Here is a 23804-nt window from a genome sequence, read left to right on the forward strand (position 1 = left end):
ATATAACTAAAAATACAAAAGATTGGCTCTGGAGCAAGTTTAGAAACCGACAAATTAAAAGACTTGGCCAATATTAGTCGTGTTCTGTTCGAAACAACGAAATGTTTCCGGTTTTATTTTGGTTTTTTTTTTACGCGATTCTGAACAACCAATGAGAGAGCAACTTCCAATTTTAGGTTAGAAAACAGCGTTGCTTTTTTTGAACAACATAAAAACGACTTGCTTTGAGCACGTTGCAGTTGTTGTACAACAATGTTGCTGTAGAGGTTCCCAAATTTTGCGCGCGAAAATAAGCCCTGCCCCCACAACACAAAACAACTTCGAAGTAAATGCGATTGTTGCTCGTTTTCACAACATGTTGCGAGTGTTGCCTCCGAAAAAAATACGACAATTATCATAAAATCCCAAGTAACAATCGTATGGACTAAAATTAAAACGAAATAACGGAAGTCGTCTCTTACCGGCAATCAACATTATAAAGACTCCCCGAAAGGTATGTTATTTTTGCTACACATCCATCTCTATGATGAAAATAAAAAGAGTAACGATTAACGCGTAACGTGTAACGCCTAAGGCATGAGGGCGCCGGGGGTGGGACCGTGAAGTGGTCAGGGAACATACTTTTCTTGTAGTTTCATAAGTCAAACTTAATGTGAGCTTATCATATACTTAGTTGTTATAAAGTCAAACTTATGCTAATCATTCATGTTTTGCAGAATACGTGTGGAGGAAGGCCGAGATTCTTTGGGGATGAGAGGCCCACATCTCATGTTTGAGCATATCATGAAAAGTGACATGGGTGAATACAAGTGCTCAGCGCGGATGCAAGGACAGCCTGTTAGCATATCCTTTAAGCTCAATGTGATAAGTAAGTTAAACTTTTATCTCGCAAATTTTATGGGCATTTTTTTCAATGTCTTGCATTACATTTAAGCTGCTTACAAATAGAGGGTTATGGCTGAAAAGTACCACTACAGGATCCACGGTAACAGATGAAAGATCTATGAAAGATCGAAGGGATTTGAGAGAAGTTAAAGAATCCGCAAGTAATAGGTCGGTTGCACATTGTTGCACATACGAGATATGCATGAATTTCTGGAGCGAAATCAAACGAAACTGTTAGGCGCAATGCGTGAAGTATTCCTGCACCCTTGTAGGCGCGAATAAGCGTTTTGTTCCGACCAGCGACCGCACTGCGTGTTTGGCGTAATGCGTGAAGTATTCTTGCAGTCTTGTAGGCGCTCACACGCGTTACCCGCCGACCGGCGACACTATGTGTTCGGCGTAATGCGTGCATTATTCCTGCAGTCTTGTAGTTGCAAATATGCGTTTTGTGCCTACCGGCGCTCGCACCATGTTTCGCGAGAGGAGCTACCATGGTATCTCAAAAACCTTAAGTCTCAAATTAATAAACGTATAGTGTTTATCATAGGAAATTTCGTGCTCCATATAAACGTTTAGGTGACATTTTCCAGGGATAGTGATTATCTTTAAAATATAAGTGAAAACTAGGCGCTGGCGGCGTATTTTGCCTTCCCCCCCCCCCCCCCCCCGCCTTCTTTCTAGATGGTGGCCCTCGTGGACAGCCGATTTCGGTCGGGGCCGGGGATCAGCGCTCAGGGGCCCGGATTGCTGGCGGGCACCGTACTTTTGCGAATTGCATACTCTCTAAATTGAAGGCATTTCAGCTGCAACGAGTTGCTGACCTGTATACATTATTTATGATTATGGATCAGAATGTCATTGAACCTTCTTGGTACTATTTCACACTAAACAATTTCCTCCGCATGTCAAAAAAGGTCATTCTCCTCTAACTTATCTCTGTTATGACTTGCCGATGGAAATGCGGCGTCCAAAATTAAAGTTACGCCGCGGGGTTTTCCGATTGTACACCCTCAGCGATTCATGCCTTTAATTTATCAATCTTCCCTCTTTGCAGAGCCGATATCGTTTGGAGACACACCAAATCACGTGGATGGCACACCTGGAAACAAAATTCTACTGCCCTGTAAAGTAGACGGAGAGCCAAACCTAAGCATTCATTGGCAGTTTCAAGGACAACAGATAACAGGTAATAACTAAAACCACCCATCCTACCTGTATCGTCTTAATCTATCGAACAAAATGGCTTCGTTTTTCTAGCGGATTCTTGATACGCCTGTTAAAATACAGCCACGACTGCGACAAAAAATGCGAGAACACGAAAAATTGTCCTCATCCCAAACGGATCAAATTAAAGTCGCTTCGGTTTGGTCAATGACAATGCAGAGGCGGATCCAGCAATTTGGCAACACCATGGTGTTGAGGGTTGGAGGGTTCCTCCATTTAAACCTATGTTAAATAATCGATTCTTGTTGGACCACCTTGCCCCTCCAAGAATCGATACATTTCCATAGGCTCAACGGAGAAATATAATGTTGCCAATTTGCTGGATCCGCCAATGTGGCAATGATAATTTCCGACGACGGCTTTTTCTGGATGCAACTGCATCTGCATTCTGCTCTATGGATGTGTTGCCTACACAAACAATTGTAGGCGTTTTGGCGTTCTCGATCACATCGCTCGGTAGCAATCGTGCCGATGGGATGTCTGCCTTGCATGTATTGTCGCAACCAAAAAAAGTCCTCTGAATTCAGATGAGCCGTGCGGAATGGCATTGCTACTGTGAATTGCTTTCATGAAAGCATGGTTTATGTGAAAATTGACTCGCACAGACCACTCAAATAATAATAATAAAAAAAAATGAAAATCGGAAGAAAAATAATATAGATACCTGGATGAGTTCTTTTCGATTGAATATAAACATGGAAACTAGCTGTAATATTCGTCGCTAATATAAATCTTAACAATTTTTTTAACGGTTTTTGATCCAGGGTATATTTCCACATTTCACGTTAGACATCCCTTTTTTCTGCGCCAAATAATGGATGTTTTCAGCAACTCTCGTCGATCCACATAAATTCTTTGAATCACTATATCGGAGTCTTTCTTCATAACTGCTTTCATTTATTCGGCTGAAAGCGGAAAATTCCTTAATATTGTATTAACAATGAACTCAGTTGAAAGTAAAAGCGTTTTTTATTGCTTTTACACACTATATAGCCAGTAAGGCGGCCAAAGGATAGCGTTAGGCCATAAAAACCATATCCTAAACCCAACTTTTATGATCATCTTTGCAGATCCGAAATACACTGTAGTAGACAGAGGACTCGAGATAACTAACCCTACACTGGAAAACGCTGGCGAATATCAATGTCGCGCTTTACAAATGCAAACAGGAGACTTCAACTTCCATAAAATTATTTTACGGTTGAAACGTAAGTATGTTGGTAACTTCGATATAGCTAATGGAATTTCACTGATCATATTAAGTTTTGTATTGAGAAGAAAAATTTGATTCATTGCATCAAGGATACTCGTTTCCTTGACAGTTGGTCGAGATGTTGAAGAAAGAGTCTGTCGCATCAAGAAAACAACTGACTGCAAATTTTATATTGACCGTGACTTGCTGTTGTCTTAATCAGAAAACATTGGTGTAACAAGGAAAGTTTTCGTTGCGACGAGCATAGGCGGTTCTACGGGGGTGCCAGTGGGTGCCGGGCACCCCCAAGCAAAAATTAAGTACGGTTATCGGAACCGTGAAATTACTGCTTTCCCTGGTAAAAATTGGCAGTAAAATCTGTGTTCCAAAATACCATTGACCTAAGGCCGGCTGTAAAATTTCCAATAGCTTCTGTAGCCGGCTGTACAATTTCTTATAGCCTTTTATAGCCGATGGCGATTAAGTAACAGCCGGACGATAAAGTTTATGCTAAACGTTACTAAATACGGATACTAAGACTTAGTTAGTTTTTAAACTACCGCTCTCTTTTATCGCCGTAGTATCTTAATTTATTTTGCGAGGAAAGCTCCGTACTTTTGATGGATGCCTGCCATTCCTAATACAGGGTGATCCAAAAGTCCCTTCCACCCCCTCAAACTTTTTACCTAATTGAGGTAAAGATTTGAAACTTGGGGGATATTCCTAGGTCAAAGGGAGCTACTTTTTGGGCCCCCTAAAATTTTCAGGGGGGCCCCCCATGGGGGGACAACGGCCCCCAACTTTTAATTTTCAAATGGGAAGACCCCCTTTGTCATAGCTCGTTCGAAAGAGCATAAAAAAAGAAAACTTTTCGCGCAAACCCGAAGTCAATAACTCAAACCGTTTCAAAATGGCGGCCGGTTAAAGTTCAAAATGGCCGAAAATTCACAACGGTTATTTGTCGATGGATTTGCGCGAAAATCGGTATGTAGGGGTATTTTGACACGAGAAAAACGAATTTGACGTTAGATTTTCAAAAAAACCGAAATTTCCAAAATGGCCGCCGGTTAAAGTTTAAAATGGCCGAAAATTGTCACCTCGGTTATTTGCTGATGGATTTGCCTTAAACTTGGAATTTGAGAGTATTTTGGCATAAGATAAACAAATTTGAACTTAGATTTCTAAAAAAATCAATTTTTTGTCATTTTGAACTTTAACCGGCGGCCATTTTGGAAATTTCGGTTTTTTTTGAAAATCTAACGTCAAATTCGTTTTTCTCGTGTCAAAATACCCCTACATACCGATTTTCGCGCAAATCCATCGACAAATAACCGGTGTGAATTTTCGGCCATTTTGAACTTTAACCGGCCGCCATTTAGAAACGGTTTGAGTTATTGACTTCGGGTTTGCGCGAAAAGTTTTCTTTTTTTATGCTCTTTCGAACGAGCTATCACAAAGGGGGTCTTCCCATTTGAAAATTAAAAGTTGGGGGCCGTTGCCCCCCCAAGGGGGGCCCCCCTGAAAATTTTAGGGGGCCCAAAAAGTAGCTCCCTTTGACCTAGGAATATCCCCCAAGTTTCAAATCTTTACCTCAATTAGGTAAAAAGTTAGAGGGGGTGGAAGGGACTTTTGGATCACCCTGTATATTAGAGCGCCTTCAGTTTCGTATGATACTGTGCAATACCTCTGGTGTGAAATAGTTGCTTCAGACGCCTCGGCACGCTGCGGCGCGGCGGGCGGGCAGAGAGCGCGAAACGCGCATTATGGCGCCTACAAACCTAACAGGGATACTTCACGCATTGCGCAATGCGTGAAGTATCCCTGTTAGGTTGTTAGGCGCCAGTGCGTCGCCGCGCGATGCGTGCAGTATCCCTGTTAGGTTTGTAGGCGCCAGTGCGTCGCCGCGCAATGCGTGAAATATCCCTGTTAGGTTTGTAGGCACCAATGCGTCGCCGCTCCGCTTTGTGTTAGGCTCTAATATTTAATCTCGCGGAGTCGGCGTTTTTCAGCTCATGATTTTGAAATGTTTGCACACTCTGTAAGGACCATTTCATTTTAATTGATGAAAAAAAAATATGTTTTAAAGGAAAATATAAATAGTGTGTTTTGTAAGTATTAAGGTAGTTCCGTATCAATCTTAATGATTTCCAAAGCACACGAATTTCTACACAATTTCTTATAGCCTTTTATAGCCAATGGCGAGAATGTGTTTAGCCCGGCGATAGGAACTATAGCCCGACTGTATACTTTGTTATAGCTTCGTATAGCCCGGCTATATGAGTTGCTCAGCTTTCTACAGCCAGTTATATGATTTTCAATAGCCCTCTTTAGCCGTCTATAAGAACCCCTATGGTATTTTGAAACGCAGCTCCTATCGCCAATTTTTACCAGGGTTTAAAGATTCTGTATTCGCGCACACTGAGAAAAAATCCCAGCAATTAATTGAAAATGTTTTAAACAGAATTAATGTTGATAGCCGTGTTTTACAAAGAATCTACTGTTTTTTTATGGTAAGACTGTAGTTTTGATGGAAAGTTTTGCTAAAAATTTTCTACATTAAATGTATAGATATTTAAGTAGAAAGGAAGGAGAGAGAAAGAGAAGGGAGGGTAGGAAAGGGGTAAAACTTGAGGGCCGAAACTTAGGCCTCCCCTGAGCGACCGTCCCCTTCGGGACCGGTCTCCGACATTTTCCACCTCTGGGCACCCCCAAGCATGAATGTCTAGAACCGCCTATGGCGACGAGAAAACTATCACTACTAAAACTGAAATTTCAGTTCGGGTATAGCATCAGCTCATTTCCTCCGCCATTTCCAATTAGTTTTTGTTTCAACATAGAGAAAATATTTGATCTGCGAAAGTTCTAGGAGGGTCAGCATGCTTAGAAAAAAACCTTTTGACTCTATTGACTTTTGAAACTAATCGCTATTCCCACCTAATTTTATTCTCCTTTGCCTCTTAATCAGATAAACCCATGTGGACATCAAACGACTCCGTCATCTATGGTTACGTTCATGGCACTGCCGACCTAAACTGTGCTGTCAGTGCGGAACCTGCCCCAATATTTGACTGGTACCGAAATAATCGGCAAGTTAAGCCTGTCACCGATCTCCATTCTATAAACACCTATTCAGTGGGCAATAAACATATTTCTACACTAAAAGTAAGTATACTTCATTCTCCTTCGTAAACTGATTTATTTATGAAATTCGTTAATATGTTTTCTTAAAATCTATCAAATTTTTGTCTTTTTGTATTCAACATGGGTCGTCCCCACTACATAAGGTGTCAAAAGATATGATATTTGAAAGCACAGGACAAAAAATTGCAAATTTCCAGGACGAGTTGCTAAAAGTCTGTCTGCTGATACAAAGTCTGAAAATGGAACTACAAAGAGTAGTCATAAATAACCTAATGTATAAATAATCAAAAAACGGGTCCGTTGCATGCAAGGTGTGCAGCCAACTGAATACAATTTTAGGGGTACATTCACTCGAATATCACGTTGAACACATTTAAAAAGTCTATAAAACATTTCTTAGCTCGCAATCTGCGTAGTTTGTGATACGCTTTTTCAAATTCACCGCGGATGAGGGCTGTTTTTTTTTGGTGGCCGGCAGTCAGGTCTGCCCGGATAGAAACCTAACCTAAATAAATAAACAATCTTGTGAGCTGGTGTAAACTCTCCTTGCAGAGGATTTTTACTGATTCAAAGTTTTTCACTGGTAAAAAAAACATATTGGATCTAGAGTCCAGACTCTTGAAAACATTGACAAGAAAAAAGACTCTTGATTCAATCAGATTTAAGCTTAAATCAAAAGGAAATCCGCTCAAATTAAGAGTCTTGGTCCTTGATTTAAGCTTAAATCTGATTGAATGAAGAGTATTGTTTCTTGTCGATGTTCTTAAGAGTCTGGACTCTAAATCCAATGTGTTTTTTTTTCCGGTGTTATTTTTGCAAAATAAGGAGACAAACGCTTTAAATCGATTCAAATCATACAATAGAGGAAGTTAGTGAAATCATTTGTTTACTCAGGTTGTTTTTCTTACTCCTCTGTCTGTGCAAACCTGCGGCGGTGAGAAAAGTTGTCCGCAAACGTGGGAAACTTGAAAAAATCATGTTACAAATTTCGCAGATTGCGCGCTAAAAAATGGATTTCAGACTTTTTTCATGCACCTAACGAGATTTTCGTGCAATTTACCAATGAAGACGAGTATATGTATTTCTTCGTCTAAGTTTCTCACGTGCAACAGACCTATTACATAAAAACACGGGTTTAAATAACAAAAACTTTTTACTCTTTAAAAATATTCTCAAGCAGGTACAAAATGTTTACAAATCAGATACTTTTTATCAGCACGTTCGATTAAATCTCAGCTTAAATGCTCAAAAACGTAAAATCCCCGTATTTTTCATTAACTTAACTGTCCCCGAGTTTACATGTTTTGAAATCTGAAGCATTAGTCAGATAGAGGTATGAAGCAGTATTAATTATTTGTAGTAGTGGTGAAAATCGTTGTGCAACCAAGCATATTGTAAAATCTCATCTCGATTCTGCATTCATTTTGCTTTGACATTATTTTCAAGAAGATTTTTCATATTAAATTTTTTAAATTTGTGTAATCTCAACTTTCTTTTTCTGTCTCTTCAGATTAAGATCGTTGACAAATCAGCATTTGGGGACTATAAGTGCAAGGTAACCAATCCTTTGGGCACCATCAGCAAAGTTTTTGTCCTGAAAGAGGGAGTGAAGCCACCAAAACCGGAAAAAGTTCAACTACTCCAATATGGATCTAATTTTGCTCTGCTGGACATTCAAAGACCATTAAGAGAAGATACAGTTCTAGGGTACCGTGTTGAGTATATTGAAGGAAAGAAGGACAACAGTTCCAAGAGGTGGCTAAACGCCAAATTATTCAATTTTGATAAACGTGAGTACACTTTCTGCATACTTCACCTATAAATTGTCCTTTTAAATGCAATAAAATAATTTAAATCAAACGATGTCCTTAATCTTTGTCAAAGATAAGCAAAAGAGCTCCAAAAATGTTAAACAGCGTCCCTGAGGGAACGTTAGCATACCCGAGAACAATATAGAAGAGATTCTTTTATCCTCGCATCGAGCTGTGCTACACGTTTACACCATAAGGTCCGTTTGATTACAGCCTTTATGAATTTTGGTTTTTACAATTTGCGTGATCATCATTCGTACTTACATTATAGATTTCGTGGTAGATTTCATTGATCTACCTAAGTCCTGTAAAGCACGGAGCATATAGGATCAAAAGGGTGAAAGGGCATTTTTTGAGGAATCTAGGATGAATTTGTTACTAGATAGTGTTTGTAGGCATATCAAGATGTGAGTGCGACAAAAAATAAATTTTGGGGGTCTATCAGGAAACACACAGAAATATTGGAATACATCTGAAAAAGAAAATAGAAATAATGAATTCACGGAAAAGTCTTTATCGAGTAATGTATAATTCGCCTCATTTCATATTATCTATGTACTCCGAACAAATCCCTGAAGTTACGCCATTTAAACATTAGGATCCAAAAAGCACACTTCCGTATGTTCTCACATAAAATCTACATAGGATACTTTGATTTTAGAAATCCTCAAGTCTAATCAATCACCCTGGCTGTAGGCTGTGATTTAAAGTTTAGGTAAAGAGAATTAGGGCTCTCGCGGTTCTCTAAAAGTTGGAAAAGGTGATTTTATGTTTTTTTTATTCAAAATGTTTCAATTCTGAGGGGTAAATTTCAAATAGAAAACTCTCTACACGTTACCAAAACAAAGAGCGAATCTGGACGATATTAGTCTTGTAAACACACTTTTTTGACTTTTTTTCGCGAGCAAAACCTGGCAAATTTATCAGCTTAACAATGTACAGCGGCGTAGAGGCTGTAAGTTTTTGGAGTCCCAAGTTGATAAGTACAATTTGAGGAAAACGTTAAAATATTGGTAATTTCAAATTAAACTAGTATTAAAGTATACCCCTCAGAACAGTCAAGTTTCAAAATTAAGACATAAAATCTATGAGGCTCTCATACTTCAAATTGGTTTTTCTCAGGAGCAGGAAGAATGCACCCTCGTCGACTTTTGGTTTCAATAGTTGAATACAACTGTCTGTCCATAAATTTTGCGTCGTTCCGAAGTTTACCTCTTTTTTTTAAAAACAGTCTTTCAAAAATATTCAAATTTTCATCGAAAGATAGCTCAAAATTCACAGTTTGGTTATACAATTTTGAAAAATTTCCCGAGGGTTTCTCCTCCGGAAATTTTTCAACTGGGTGGTATTCTATACCCCCCAGACCCCCCGGTGAGTGGACCCCCCCCCCCCTTAAAGAATTCTTAGCTCCGCCACTGACGATGAACATGACACTGTTGCCAGATCCACCGGGGAGTCCGTCTGAATACCGGCTGACAAACCTGACGGAGGACACCTGGTACGAGCTGCGGGTAGCCTCTCGAAACGAGGCTGGGATCAGCGAGTTCGCCTTCCTGGATGGTGCCTTCAAGACGACTCCAGCGGCGACCAGCTCGGTCTCCACGCTAGTGTTCAATGTCATGGTTCTCCTACCAGCTATTGTGATATCCTTCGTCTGCAGGGCTTGAGGGCCCTGCGCCCATCTCATTCTTGTGATATAACCAGTGGCTCTGGTTTCTATTCAGTCAATAGACCATAGATCATAGATCATATACTTAATGCGTTACTTTGCGGTAGCTTCATGCTTTTACACCGCCGCATATGCGCCCACCGCAAGAGCGGTTTTCATGTGCTCATTCCTTGATAGCCTTCAAAGGCATAAAGGCTCGTGAATCGTAATCATGCCTGCCGCTTTTGCGCGTTCATACTTCAAGCATGGTTTAAACCACCCGACACGAGGACATTTCTGCCGCGCTAAGGAGGAACGCCGTATGAACATTCGAGAGTTGCTTTTCCTTTGATAAAATGTTCATTATTGAGGAAACTCGTGAATATTTTCCCTGGAAATTTTTAGAGCTTTTCGGTGAAATTGCGAACAATAGTATTTGAAAAATTGTAAGAAAACTATTCATATATTTCGCAGGAAATTCGTGATTTATCAAAGGAAATTTGGCAACGCCTGAAGGTTCATACGACGTTTTTCCTTAGCACGGCAGAATTATGGAGTAGTCTATTTTAATAGATTAGGTACCAATTAGGAAACGTTCAGATAAAGAATAGTTGGACCGCCTTGAGTAGACATGAACCAAGCCACATCAGCTATTGCCAAAAACTGGGCAAGTTAATTTGTTTACAAGTTAATTTTTTGCCAAATTAAATATGGCAGCAGCCGATGTGGCTTGGTTCCTTTCTGCTTAACGCGGTCCAGTTGGCATCCAGGGGGAAAAAATGAGCTAAGAAAAGTTTTGAGCTTATCTCGAAATACGTATGTATGTTTTTTCCGGCCAAAAATTTCAAAGTCTGCAAAAAGTATTTTGTATACGAAACATTTTCTCAAACTTTGTTCTCTATTCCATACTTGAGACCTACTTTTCTCCGTCCCAAGTCAATGCAATTGATTAATTTTCAATCATAGCTGTCCTCGATGTTAATGAAATAACCTGACTTTGATCACAGCAATGATGAAGGTGGATGCTGAGTAAATTTGAGAGCCAGTGCATACCAGAGGAGCTTAATTGCATGCAATGTTGTAAAGTTTAATTGGACAGTAGATTTATTTACTCGAGAGAGGTTGCGTAGTTTCTCCCAAAAATGTTCGTGAATATTCAGCGTAATTTGACAACAATTTCTCAAGGTTGTAATATATATTTTGCACAATCATTCTGATAATGAATAAATTTTTCAGGCAGAATGTTAATGCATTGCAATGTTGCAGTGAAACTCATAATCAGCCTCTCTTGCCAAGACACCTTAAAAGTAGCATTCAGGTGCCGTTACGGCTGAAAACGATCCATGAATTTTGACCCAACGATAATGCATTGACAATGAAATTCAAATTGGAGTCTTGTTCGCAACTCTCCTTGAGTTCCAATTTTGAGATCTGTATCTTGGCGGGAAGTTAGATGATCACAATGATTAAGTCCAGATTTTTAGATACCAATTTTTAAAAAAATGTATTGCTCAGGTTGACGTTCAAGGAATAATAATAGCATGCATGCACATTAGTAATTAGCACTTACTAAAATTGCTGCTCTTGAACGAAACTCAATCTCTTTTCATTGAGAGAAAAATTTCAAAAATAATAAATGTAGTTTGTAAAGCGTAATTCTTCGTTTCTCTCATCAATGTCTTCAGGAAGTCTGCATTTGGGATGGTCAATCTTTGTCAATGCAACAAGCCTCTGCGAGAATAGAATACAAAATAGATCGTCTTCTCGGGGTGCCGTGGGTAATATTGCAAAAGAAGGGAATTAATTGAAGCATAAACTGGCACATAGAAGAAGATATTGCTGCTAAGAAAAACATAGAACATACGAAGTTTGAGAAGTCCATTAGAGAATTAATAATCTTAAATACCTCTGAAGGATATTAGCATTTTTCTACGAGTTAAGCTGAATTTGATGCCTTTAGAATATGAAAAGATACGAAGAACAATGGAATAGAATTAAAGTGGCCAATTTTCACGAGTGTAAATGAAATTTAAATACTGTCAGACGTGTTAGAACTCAGGTTCAAACTTTTTGAGTTGCACCTTGGTAAAATAAATATGTGCATAAATCTAACATAATTATTCCATGTGTTGGGCCCACAGCCTCTTAGAGTCATAATTTTGATCATTATGCTAGCTACAGCTTAAAAATGAAGGAGACAGTCAATTTTAATTAACTATGTAAGTATGGGTATATATCATGTGATAACTTCTATTCTCCTTTTTTTGCTCTTTGTTCGAACATTTCAATTTTTTTACGGTGGATTAGTTCAATGACGACGGATCTAGAAATGAGATACTTTATGTAGGTGGTGTTTTGTGTGGAACCAATCACACAGCAACCAAATGTAAAAATGTATCATTCATTTAATAACATCTGCCTAAAAAAAATAACGTCGTAAGTTCAGAGGTAATATTTGATCTCATCGTCAGCATAACCTCGCTTTCTCGTTTTCTGCATGAAGCGTTCGTGATTAAATCTTGCTGATTTTTTTTTAAATTTATTATTTAGAGCGAGAATTTTTTTTAAAAATTCCTAACCAAAGAGGAAATATCAACTTTTCATTTTTTCCGACGTTTTTGACTTGTGAATTAATAAAAATCAAATATGTAATGCTTCGTAGCAGGGTTCCAAAAACTTTGTACCAAAATAATTTTAACCCAAAGTTGAGTTGTTAGGACGAACAAATTTTATAGTGTCTCCGTTCCAAAACAAAAGCCCAGGGAATTCTAGCTACCTTAAAACTTTATATGTCCTCAATTTTCCTCGTTCTTGTAATTTCTTCATAAAATGCAATGTTACTGCCACATTAATTTTCTGCAAATAAATTAACTCTTTGTCGAGTTTGCTGGTGTGTGAATGTCCAATTTTCTACTCATTTCAAAATTGTTCTCGGAGGATTTTAGTTTCATTTAATTAGCGCACGTACATCTGTTACTTGGAGCAACAACTTGGAGTAAAAGAAAAAAAAGAAAGAAAAAACTTGATACTGCACGGATTATCCTTAAAATTTGCTTCGAACTGCCCAAGATTACCTATGCATTTTCTACAATACCTATTGTGATTAGCATCATAGCTAATTTGATGAAATTTTACATGTACTCGTATTTTATAGTGAAGATCTCATGACAATGGAACTATCCATGTACACATTATACTAATTAATTGTAATTATTAACTGCATTTACCGTTAATGCTTTGTTGGGAACTGTCTTCTCACTTGCAATCGTTAGTAATTCTCTATTAATTTGATTCAGGAAACAGTGACTGAAAATAGCTCAAGTTTCCAAATTTTTTTACCACCATTACTTTTTTCTCTCAAAAAATACCAAGGAATTGCGCGCAAGACCAATCTAAATAGAAATCAACAACTAGCTCTTGTCAAAAAAGAAAAAACAAACTAAACGAAGGGTGCAATCTCTTTTTATTTTTTAGTGATTTTTTGTTTGTTGACCATCTATAACTGAAATGCATTCCGTTTTTATGTAAATTGTTTGTAAATATTAATTTTAATTAATCTGCTGTACTTTTTGAGTGTTATTATGTTAATTAAATGTTGAATCTTGATGATATTAATGACTTAATAAGAAAATTTACCTAAGGAAGGGAAGACTGATTGTGTAGGCAAATGATCCAAGTTGTGATCATCGAGATTAAATTAATTGTATTATACAAAAAGGAACTAAGAGCATTCCAATGTTGCTAGGATTGTACAACTTAGATACTTTGAAATAAAATTACAGAAATCATGCAAAAAATTAAATTTACCAAGGAAATTTTCGTCGTGAATGTATGGTGTATTGGGAGTAAAGATAGAAATTGTTTCAATGATCAGTTTATATTTGCAAGGTAAAAATGGTTGCACAATCTTAGCGACATTGGAATGCTCTTCGTTCCGTCTTGCAAAATGCAATCATAATGGTCATGAATTCCCAGCACTGAAGAGAGCGCAGCACCAAACTTTCAATGTTTCTAAATTGCATTCAGGAACAGTTGCAAAATGACAAAATACGTGTGTCATGAAAGGAACCTGAGGTGGTTCTTAAGCAGGTTGGAGAAGAATTCGACAAAAATCGATCAATTGGTAACGTCTGGATTTTTCTGAAAAATTTCCGAGCATAATATCACGTTGTAGTGCTCTAGGTATTTGCACACAAAATTTGATCGAGAAACATCGGAGTCAACTTTAAAAGTACGCTCCGAGTAAAATTTCAAATGGTTTTTCCTTTCAACTTGCAACATTTATTCTGGTTTTGCTTTTAAAGCTGAATTCTAATGTTTCTCCGTCAAATTTTTCGTGCGAATGCCTGACGTGCGAGTATTACGGCATAATGTGATACTCGGAAATGCCTCAGAAACGTCCTAAAATCCATATATTATCAATTGATCGATTGATTATCAATCCATTCTCCTAAGTGCCAAGGGGCCATCTAAAGACAGTTGCAGAAAAAATATCAAGTGCATTTAATCTGAATATACAAGCGTTTGAAAACACTGGCATTTCTACATGCGAAAACTAGTCAATTTTTTCTATTTAATTTCATTTCCAGTGTATTCTGTTACGTTATTTTGCGCGAATTTCTACGGATACAAATTTGCTCAGATTTGTTTACATGCATGTACCAAATATTTGGATTTACTACAATATCCGTTTTTACACGAGGATTAATTTCCTACAGCATAACGTCCCCCTCCCTTGCAGTCACTTTCCCAATTTTTACTGTAACCTTCCTCTGATCCTAGTTAAGACAATAAATTAATTTCCTGTCAAAGATTTTTATTTTTCATTTGAAATAGCGCGTACCGATGGACGGCGAAAATTAAGTAGCCGTCCTGGCCAACAATAATTGTTAAAGCTAGTGATGCGTTTTGCGTTAACTTCCTCTTTATTTTTTTCTCTTTGTGAGGACTCGGGAGTTACGAATTCTAAATAATATTCCTTATAAATGAAGTACCTGAAAGCTAAGTTTGCAATCAGTGAAGACTTCTTAACAGTTTAAAGTTTCTAGGGTACTTCACTTGAAAAATAGGATCTTAGCCATTTCACGAGTATAGTTTAACTTTTTTGCATTAAAAAAAAGCACATTTGTGATCTGGGCTTGAATTTGAAACAAGAGCCTGGCATGTTTCATGGCCTGAAGATCGATAGAGGATTTTTTTCAGTTTCAATGTTTTATTGTAACTGACATTGTACAATAAAATCTTAATTTTACAAGCACAGTGGAGCTCTGTCAAACCGACCGCCAAGTTCCTTCTAAAATAAATATTTTTGAGAAGAACTTTAGCAACATTCTGTTGCTCACACGACTTTTTTTCCTAGCATGGCAGTTGGACATCTCATGCAAAAAGGTCTTCGAAGAAGAAAAAGTTGCATATGAAAATCTGCCTGTTACCGTGGCAGTTTATGAGAATTTAGCGTGAAGCGACGCGACGGCAAAATCAAATGGCTCCAATGAATTCTCCTCTAGTTATTCAGATTTAATTATGAGTAGAATTATTCATAAGGTTTACAAAACGAAAAAAGAAAGAAAGAAAAAAAAACAAGCAGAAAAATCCAACATGAATATGTTGGAAAAGCGTGCCGAATAACTAAAATGTTGGACACATACCTACTATTTTCACGTCTTTGTTATTTGCATCAATTGGTACTTTTTGCTAAATTTGGGAGAAAATATTGATTCATGAACGTTGAATGTAAATTGATTTTAAAGATTCCGTCCAATTATCTTGATTTTAAGCTGATATGCGGCATTTCGCACGACCGTGATTTGGGCGAACTGCCGTGCATCGAAATCGCGTTGAGTTAATCTCTTTGGATTTCGAACTGTAACTTCTCTCCTATTCGGCCGATTTTTACAAATGAGGTCTCTTTTTATTTGTACTTTAACGGAAAGTAAGGAAAAACTCGCTAAATAGACGGAAAACAATTTTTGTGAAAATTTGGTGGATCCTGGCGTCACGGTGAATGGTTAATCGGGCGTGGAAGATAATAGGTTCGACGAGGCGACCCTCTCCTCGCCGTCTTTTATTGCCTTGCTCGAAACCTGACACCCAAAGCTATATCGGGAGATAACTGCAGTGGTTTGAGTGGATTTCTGCAGGGGCCACGGTTAGTACATGGTATAAAGAGTCACGAGGCTCATCACAGATTGCACTTGCAGTGCAAGACGCTCATTGGCTAAACAGTTTTGGCGGGAAAGAAGGTTCTAGAGTTGAGTCCTCCGAGCGTAAGAAAGCTTCTATGAGGTTTTTGTCAAATGAAATAATACGGTTTTGACAGGAAAATGTTCTCAAGGGTTCCCAATTAGCAGTTCATTCGGTTTTTTGGTAAGAGACCATCAGGGCTTGACAGTATAATGGTTCAAAGACAAGAAAACGGGTCCGAGGAAAAAAATATTTGGACGGCCCGTTGAATAGCATTGGTTGATCGGTGTGCTGTACTATGGTACATCCGAGTGATTTCAAAAAGCGAGCCCTACTGGCACGCTTAAAACATTAGTTTTCCAAGAAATGCGTGAAACTTCTCGCAAATTTGGCAGCGTACGTGTAGATATAGCTGTACCTACAAAAGTGGCATTGCATTATACTCATATATTGCCTTCCTAAGGAAGAACACCGTATGAGCCTTCAGACGTTGCAAAATTTCCTTTGACAAATTACCCATTTTAAGGATGATTTGGAAATCTCTTTCTTTCGATTTTTCAGATGAATGTGTCCGAAATTTGATCATAAGCGTCTGAAAATTCCAAGGAAATTATTTTTAAACTTCCATTTGAAGGAAATATTTCTTGAGAGGAAATTTGACAACATTCGAATGCTCATACTGCGTTTCTCCTTAGCACGTCAGTTTAGACATTTCATACGAAGAGGTCATCGAAGAAGAAACAGTTTCAAATGAGAGTTTGCTTGTTACCACGATAGTTCACGAGGATTTAGCGTGAAGCAACGCGACGGCAAAAAAAAACGCCTTCAATGAATTGAATAGGCACACCGAGCTCCTAGAAGGTCGAATAGTGGTATTGCGCTCAAAAGCACATTACCTAGCACGACGTAACAAAAACCGTCTGGATTTTTGGTGATGTTTTAAAGCTGAACGTCTGGGACTTGTGCAGAGGGCGCCAACAGTTATACGTATCTTGTAGATTTTTCTGGAAGTTTAAGAAAGGTCTGAGACCGCGGGCATTTCCCATAAAGATTCGTGGAAATTAAGTTCGCAGGATGGTTAGGTTCAATCATCAACATTGAAACACCCAATTTTGCTGGTAAATAATCTGAGGAAGTCTAAAACGATTTGTAATTATTATCGCCCCATATTATTGAATGCACGATTTTTAAAATGCTAAAAAATAAATACAAAAGTGTCTCCAATTAATATAGCAACGAAAATTATATGGGGAAAAAATAAATGTTAACTATTCAAATGCATTTACCTTCGTGTTTGAGCTATTTTACTCATACACTTAACTCTCTATCTTTTATCACTAGAAATAATTTGTGACAAACTTATTCAGCAACTTTTGGCGAGCACCGCAGCAAGGAGAATTCGAAGGAAAAGAACAGAACTCCAAGTTGAAAAGCCGAATAAACGACTGGAAAGAAAAGAAACCTAAAGTAAGTTCCAGTGAGCATCGTTTGCTGCATGCTCGTTTTAAATAACCAAACACTTATTTATTGACTTTAACACTTTATTTACATATTTTATAATATTTTTACTAGAAAACAAAACAATAAATTTAAACAAATCAACAATTAATTTCTTTCTACCAAAATCTATCTTCAAAATTAGTTTATGTATTTATACCTAACCTCAAGGATATTATTGTTAACAAGGGTAATATTTTTCATACAAAATAAAAACAAATGAATGAAGGAACTGCTTAAATAAATTCTGAAGTAAGTTAATAAGCATTTTTTATGAACAAGTACGAGGGAGTTTAAATTAAAAATATCGATACAAAATTAAATAATCCAAGAGATTGAACATGTTTTAAATAAGCTGAAATCAGACATATTCAGGTATAATATTATTTAGGCGGTCTTTTATTCTTACAAACGATCGTAAATGATAATAATAAGAAACAAATACAGAGAAATGTGTAAAAAAAGAATCACACATATGTATCATGATTATTAGATGTTTGATGACAAAATGGTTTTTGCAGGGAATGAGCCTTTTGCATTGTAATCTAATATCAAAACAAACTTATGTAGGTAAGTAATACAAAATGGTGACAAACATTATACAAAGTTATGCAAAAAGAAAAAAATCAAAAGGAAGGAGAAGGAAAAAGAAGAATACCTACACCGACCTGCTTTTAGGCTGATTTTCTTCTGTTAGAAACTCAACGAGAGAACCGAAATTGAAAAGGATCATGGTTATTTCTGTTTTAATGAGAACATTTTAACTGTGACATTTTCCCTCAACAATGTCTTTCTTTCAAGAACATTGCTCCGCCGATTTCGTAAATAGCAAAAATTACGATGATGGCCGTTAGTTCATTCAAATACACGTTAACGAAACGTACAACGAGCACACCCGAAACAAATTGTTCGAAAGTATATACGCCATACAAATGTCATCGGATTGGGATTTAAACATTTTTATTTTTTCTGCGGCTGCAATTCTTGCAAAAAAGGCACAGAAAATGAGCGATAGAGCTCCATTTAAATTCCACCTCATCAGAACACGAAGAAAAATTAACTCGATCACAGAAAAATGTTTTTGTCATAAAGAATTTGTGAAATGAAACATAAAATTTATCAAACGATTTCATAATGGCAAGCAAATTTTTAATGTCACTGTAAGATTTCACGTGCTTGGCATGATAAGAAACTGTTTTTGATGTTTAGAAAAATTAGACCAGAAAAACGGGGTTCTTCTGATAATTACTACGAATTTTTTAATCTCCGTGTACCTGATCGATGCTACTTCTAACTTTGAAATTGGTGAGGGTCGACTCATGCAGTACGTTTTGGTAAATGATTTTTCAGATCTTATTTAATTTGTATTTCACGATAGCAATGAGGAAACAGTTAAAATTTTATTTTAATTTATTGTTTTCTTTCTTTCTTATTTTTACTGTTTATTTTATAGGAACTGGGTACATTGTAAAACTACAGGGTACGCCCTTTGACCGCTTTGCGGCCCAATCTCTCGAGGCGCTTTGCGCCTTGCTTAATGACGTCCAATTATCCACGGTTGCTCATTTAACTGAGGTTTCATCTTCTGAAAGATCATGAATAGGCAAGTACCAGCTACACATTCACATTAAAAACCAAAATAGGGACACTTTCTTGAAAAAGAAGAGGAAGAAAATAATTGTGATCCATTAAAAAAAGAAAGAAAGAAAGAAAGAAATTGTGTGCCCATTCCTCAGTTCTCTTCAATGTAATTGGAACTTCAGTCGATCGTCATGATGGTAGGTTCTACTAAACTGAATCAAAAGTCACAGAAAAATATAGTAACTGAGTAACATAAAAGCCAAAAATTATGATACAATACAATTCTAGATAAACTCGCATTTACTCGTGCGAGTAAAATTGGTGTCGTACACTACTGAAGAATTGGTTCCTTTCCCTGATTAAAGCAACTCATACTCTACTCGAACCATTCGGCCTACTGTTATCGAATTCTTTATGTAGCCACGGTGATTTAGGTTAATTAAAATAGACTCTTGTCAGCGGCCGAGTAGAACGATGATTCCAATCAGTTCATGACAGGTACAATTCCTTCTTAGTTAGACTAGTGTGCGGCGAGGGTAAGAATGAATTTTTTATTTTTATTAATTTTCTTTTTTTACAGACAAGCACCATCTACATCAGTGAAATTTTGATTACATGAATGAAAACAGACGGATATTGAGGGTTCACTTTTGCATCGTTAATTACCTGCGAGTTCAGTTCTGGCAATTAGGTATATTGTGGCAAGTCACACAGTAGATATGAAGCATTGTTTAGTCGGATGAATAAAAACAGTAAAATCATACACGCTTGTTCTTTTAATGAAATATACGGTCTGAGAAATTCCATACGAGTGATCATGACATATACCATCAAAAAGTAGCGATAATCCTTCCATACTAAATTCAATGTTTTTGTTTTTTCAGATATTCGGGATTTTAAAAAAAAAGAAAAAAAAATTCTTCCAAAACTAAGCATCCCAACACGTAATTTCTTTTACTCAATTTTTATTTCAAGGTAAAAAATGTAGGTATAGTGCCAGTGCGTGTCCTTATGAAACGCAATTCATAAAACATGTCCTTGATGAAACGAATTCATAAAACATGTCCTTGATGAAACGAATTCACCATAATATGCTTGTGTTCGATCGATCCATAATGGATCGGTTTTGTATCCAAGTAAAAGGAATACCTTAACACCGGATGGGAATAGGTTTTTCATTAGAGCACAAAAGACACAAGAATTTTGAATCAACAGCCTAAAAGCTTTGGACATACATATGGAAAATGCTAAAAAGGTATAATTCATTTGTGCAACTTGCCACTGAGATTTTATTCGCTCGGAAAGAGACTTGCCTGAACTTCTCATCGTGGTATTCAGTAAAATAATCGCAAAAATATTCTCAGAAGCCTAACTATATTCAATACACATACACATTATAAGTTGATGTTTTATTAGTCCATAACTTCGTATTAGATAAATTTTTTACATCAGTAAAAAAGAAATATATACTTACAGAGTAAAACAATATGAGACGCTGAGTTACAATAAGTATTTTTCTTTAATGCAACCGAAAATGTATCTACTGTGGCAGTAAAATATGAAAAGGTCACATTTTTCTCTATAATAAATATATTTCGATAACAAGTTTACCTAAACTCATTTTCCTTGTCACCAAACAAAAACAGTTTACATATAGTACAAATTCAAGACCAGGCAACACTTTATATTGCTTTTACAAAACTTTCACAAACGACAATGAGAATATTGGGAGAATTTATAAACCAGTTAGCTCCGAATAGAGGAACTTACGGAGCTCTACTAAAGAATCATTCTAAGCTGGAGGACGTGAAATATTTTGACCTAATTATGAATACTTCTTTTCTTTGCCTTGCCATTATTTCGAGCATTACTGCAGTGGAATATACTTTGAGAAACTCAACGCCTCAAATAATGATAATAAACCATTTACATAACAGAGGCTTTAACGATTTGTTATAAAAGAAAAATAAATAGTTTCGTGGATGATCAAAGGTATTGATAGTAGTGAGTTTTAAGGACATTAACTTCCTTCTCGCGTGTTTCAATAGAGTCACATTCTCAGAGAAATGTGTGCATATCCATTTCAACAAGATACATCAAAATTGTGGCCTCATCAAAATGTGCGTCAAAATGCACTGTGAAAAAAAATTATTTGACCCAGAGTTAAGTAAGTTTTTAGCTTCGCTTCAAACGGACGAATTCTTTGAAACAAATGACTTCGCCTCCACTGATCGTTTAAAAATTAGTGTTTCAAAACTGAAGTCATTAATGTAATGACCTAAGTTTATCTAAGCCTGTTCATTTTTTTTTAAATGCCGAATGTCTGATGCACAGATTGACGGAGCCACTTTTTAATGGAAATTATGTACCTTGTTAAATAGTGAGATATAATGGGCTGCTACTCGTAGGTGACTTATATTTTGACCTTTTCCCAATGTCTCGTTCTCTTTCTAGATTTTTCCAGCAAGCACTCACCCAAAAACCTCCGTCCTCCTCTTCAAATAACATTTTCATAGTAAGCAACTGTTCCTTAATTCATTACCCTAATTCTTTTACCTATAAATGATATGCACATTTATAACACAAATTTGTACCTGAAAAATACTCGGCAGGAAGAGCCGCAACATATCGATGACTAAAGTCCAAAAATGCGTATCTCTAATGCAAGGCTTAAACATATCTCAGTGTCTTTGATTTTTTTTGGTGAAACTGACTGAAATTTATCCTTAAAATTTTCTGTCAATATTTTCGTGTGAAGGGAAAAATGCAGAAAACAGTTCAAGAAAAATTATCGGTTAGTTTTCTGTTTAAAAAAAATTAAAAATACGCAGAAACTTGCAACGTTGTAATCAGAGATACTGATTTTTGGATCGTAGTCATCGGTATCAAACTCAAACCTCTACCCTTATAACTCCTCTCTATCTTTCAACAAAATCCGGAATTTAAATCGTCATAAAAAGGGATACTACTTTGCTTCAAATCGTAAAATTATTCATGGTTTTCCTCCTGATTATTGTAGAGGAAATTTTGCGAAAGAACGTTAGATAAATAGTGAAATGAAAACAGTGACAAAAATCGATAGGTCACTTTTACTTTAAAAGTTTCTTTGACTGAAAGTCAGAATTAATTTCTGACATGGTTGAAATTTTACATCTTATGCAATATTTTTAAGTCCAAAGATAAAAAAATGTAATAACGCCGCTTCAAAATAAATCAAACCGATCTAAAATTTACGCAACAAAGAAAATTCTGAGCGAAATTATCTTACGGGTGTTGTAAATGATATACTCCAAAGAAAATATCCTAAGGTATGAGGATTGATGTCTTTATTTTTCCTATATATTTGAATAAAATAAAAAAGTTAAGATTATCTCGCTCTCATACATGAAACTCAATAATCCTTTTCCCAGCAGGGATGTTAACGGATCTATTCCCTCAAATGGCACAGAATACCACTATTAAGACAGCGAATAAGTATCCAGAATCAAATATTTAAAAACAACAATTGGTGAAAACACAACGAAAAAGTTATCAACATGAATTTAAAGTATTTTATCACTTGCTCGCTCTTATATTTTTAAGATTTTTGTCCCATGTTCTTCTCAATGAATGAATCAAAGTTCATTCAAAATATAACATTAGGTCAGGGTTGTTTTATCTTTTAGAATTGCCTTTGAATTTTAGATATATTCAGTCAGGAAATGAGAAAGGAAAGAGTCACTATGCTGATACATCAATTAATAATAAAAAAGATCAAATATATAATTAAATTATTATCTTTTAATTACAAAATGAATAACAAGGTGTGTTTTAGATAATATGCTTCATACTTCTCTGTTTCTCATATCAAATTATCTACGAATGTTTAAAGATTTTTTTTTTTCATAGAATTGAAAATATATTCTTATTTACAAAATATAGAATCTATACGATAGAGTACAGTATCATTTCTTAATGATTTAGAAGTCTTGCACATTTGAATGTTTTTCTCCTGATATTACTTTACGAAATGAATCCTCAACAACACCGGCGAAATACAAAATTAAGAGTATTATATACTCAATGTCCACCCCAAACAACAAAATTATTTTCTTATTCAGATAAACCGATTTTAAGTATATATAGCCCCGATAAAATTTGTTAGGTTATGCTTACACGAATGCCAGACAAATAGTATAATGGAGAAGACTATATAAGCATTGACAGGCTAATAAAATCTGTTGGTTTCTGAAACGAAAGACAGATTGGAGGAGATCAAATTCAGCTCCGTGAATTACCTGTAAAAATGTGTAAAATTCCTGTATTAAGGTAAGATATTGTTAGGATTGGTAAAAGCTACGATTTTCTTTCTCTAATATGCCAGAAAAAGGCATATTGACACAGCTATAGTTAAAAATGTGCTTTAAGATTGTTCTAGATATAGGTGGGCTCAATCGAAATTCAAAATATGATAAAGGCACAATTAATTCTCCGTTCGAAGCAAGACTCGATCAAAACAAATCGTCATATTTCTTGGTCCAAAGCATCTCTGAGCGATACCATGTTATTTTTGGCCAAATAAATTTTTTCATTTTTTGCCTTTGATTCATAAAATTTACGTCGCAATTTAAAATAAAAGATGAGATTTGCAACAAAAATTAGG

The 23804-nt window shown here is 36.4% G+C and overlaps 2 protein-coding genes across 8 annotated transcripts in view; one reads left to right on the forward strand and one right to left on the reverse strand.

Moving 5' to 3' along the window:
- The window catches only part of LOC109037581 (limbic system-associated membrane protein), a 134660-nt gene extending 121148 nt beyond the window's left edge, over positions 1 to 13512 (forward strand). For all 6 annotated transcript variants that reach the window (XM_072298411.1, XM_072298412.1, XM_019052320.2 and 3 more), the window contains 6 exons: positions 717 to 868; positions 1940 to 2071; positions 3180 to 3317; positions 6267 to 6463; positions 7953 to 8232; positions 9697 to 13512. In XM_072298411.1, coding sequence (XP_072154512.1) covers positions 717 to 868; positions 1940 to 2071; positions 3180 to 3317; positions 6267 to 6463; positions 7953 to 8232; positions 9697 to 9920 — 1123 coding nt within the window. In that variant the 3' untranslated portion in view covers positions 9921 to 13512. The remainder of the gene's footprint in view (positions 1 to 716; positions 869 to 1939; positions 2072 to 3179; positions 3318 to 6266; positions 6464 to 7952; positions 8233 to 9696) is intronic.
- A 4092-nt stretch (positions 13513 to 17604) lies between these two features.
- The window catches only part of Syt1 (Synaptotagmin 1), a 77909-nt gene continuing 71709 nt past the window's right edge, over positions 17605 to 23804 (reverse strand). For both annotated transcript variants that reach the window (XM_019052319.2, XM_019052318.2), the window contains exon 11: positions 17605 to 23439. The gene's annotated coding sequence lies outside the window, so the exon portion shown is untranslated. The remainder of the gene's footprint in view (positions 23440 to 23804) is intronic.

Source organism: Bemisia tabaci, chromosome 3, assembly GCF_918797505.1.
Source record: "Bemisia tabaci chromosome 3, PGI_BMITA_v3".
NCBI lineage: Eukaryota > Metazoa > Arthropoda > Insecta > Hemiptera > Aleyrodidae > Bemisia > Bemisia tabaci.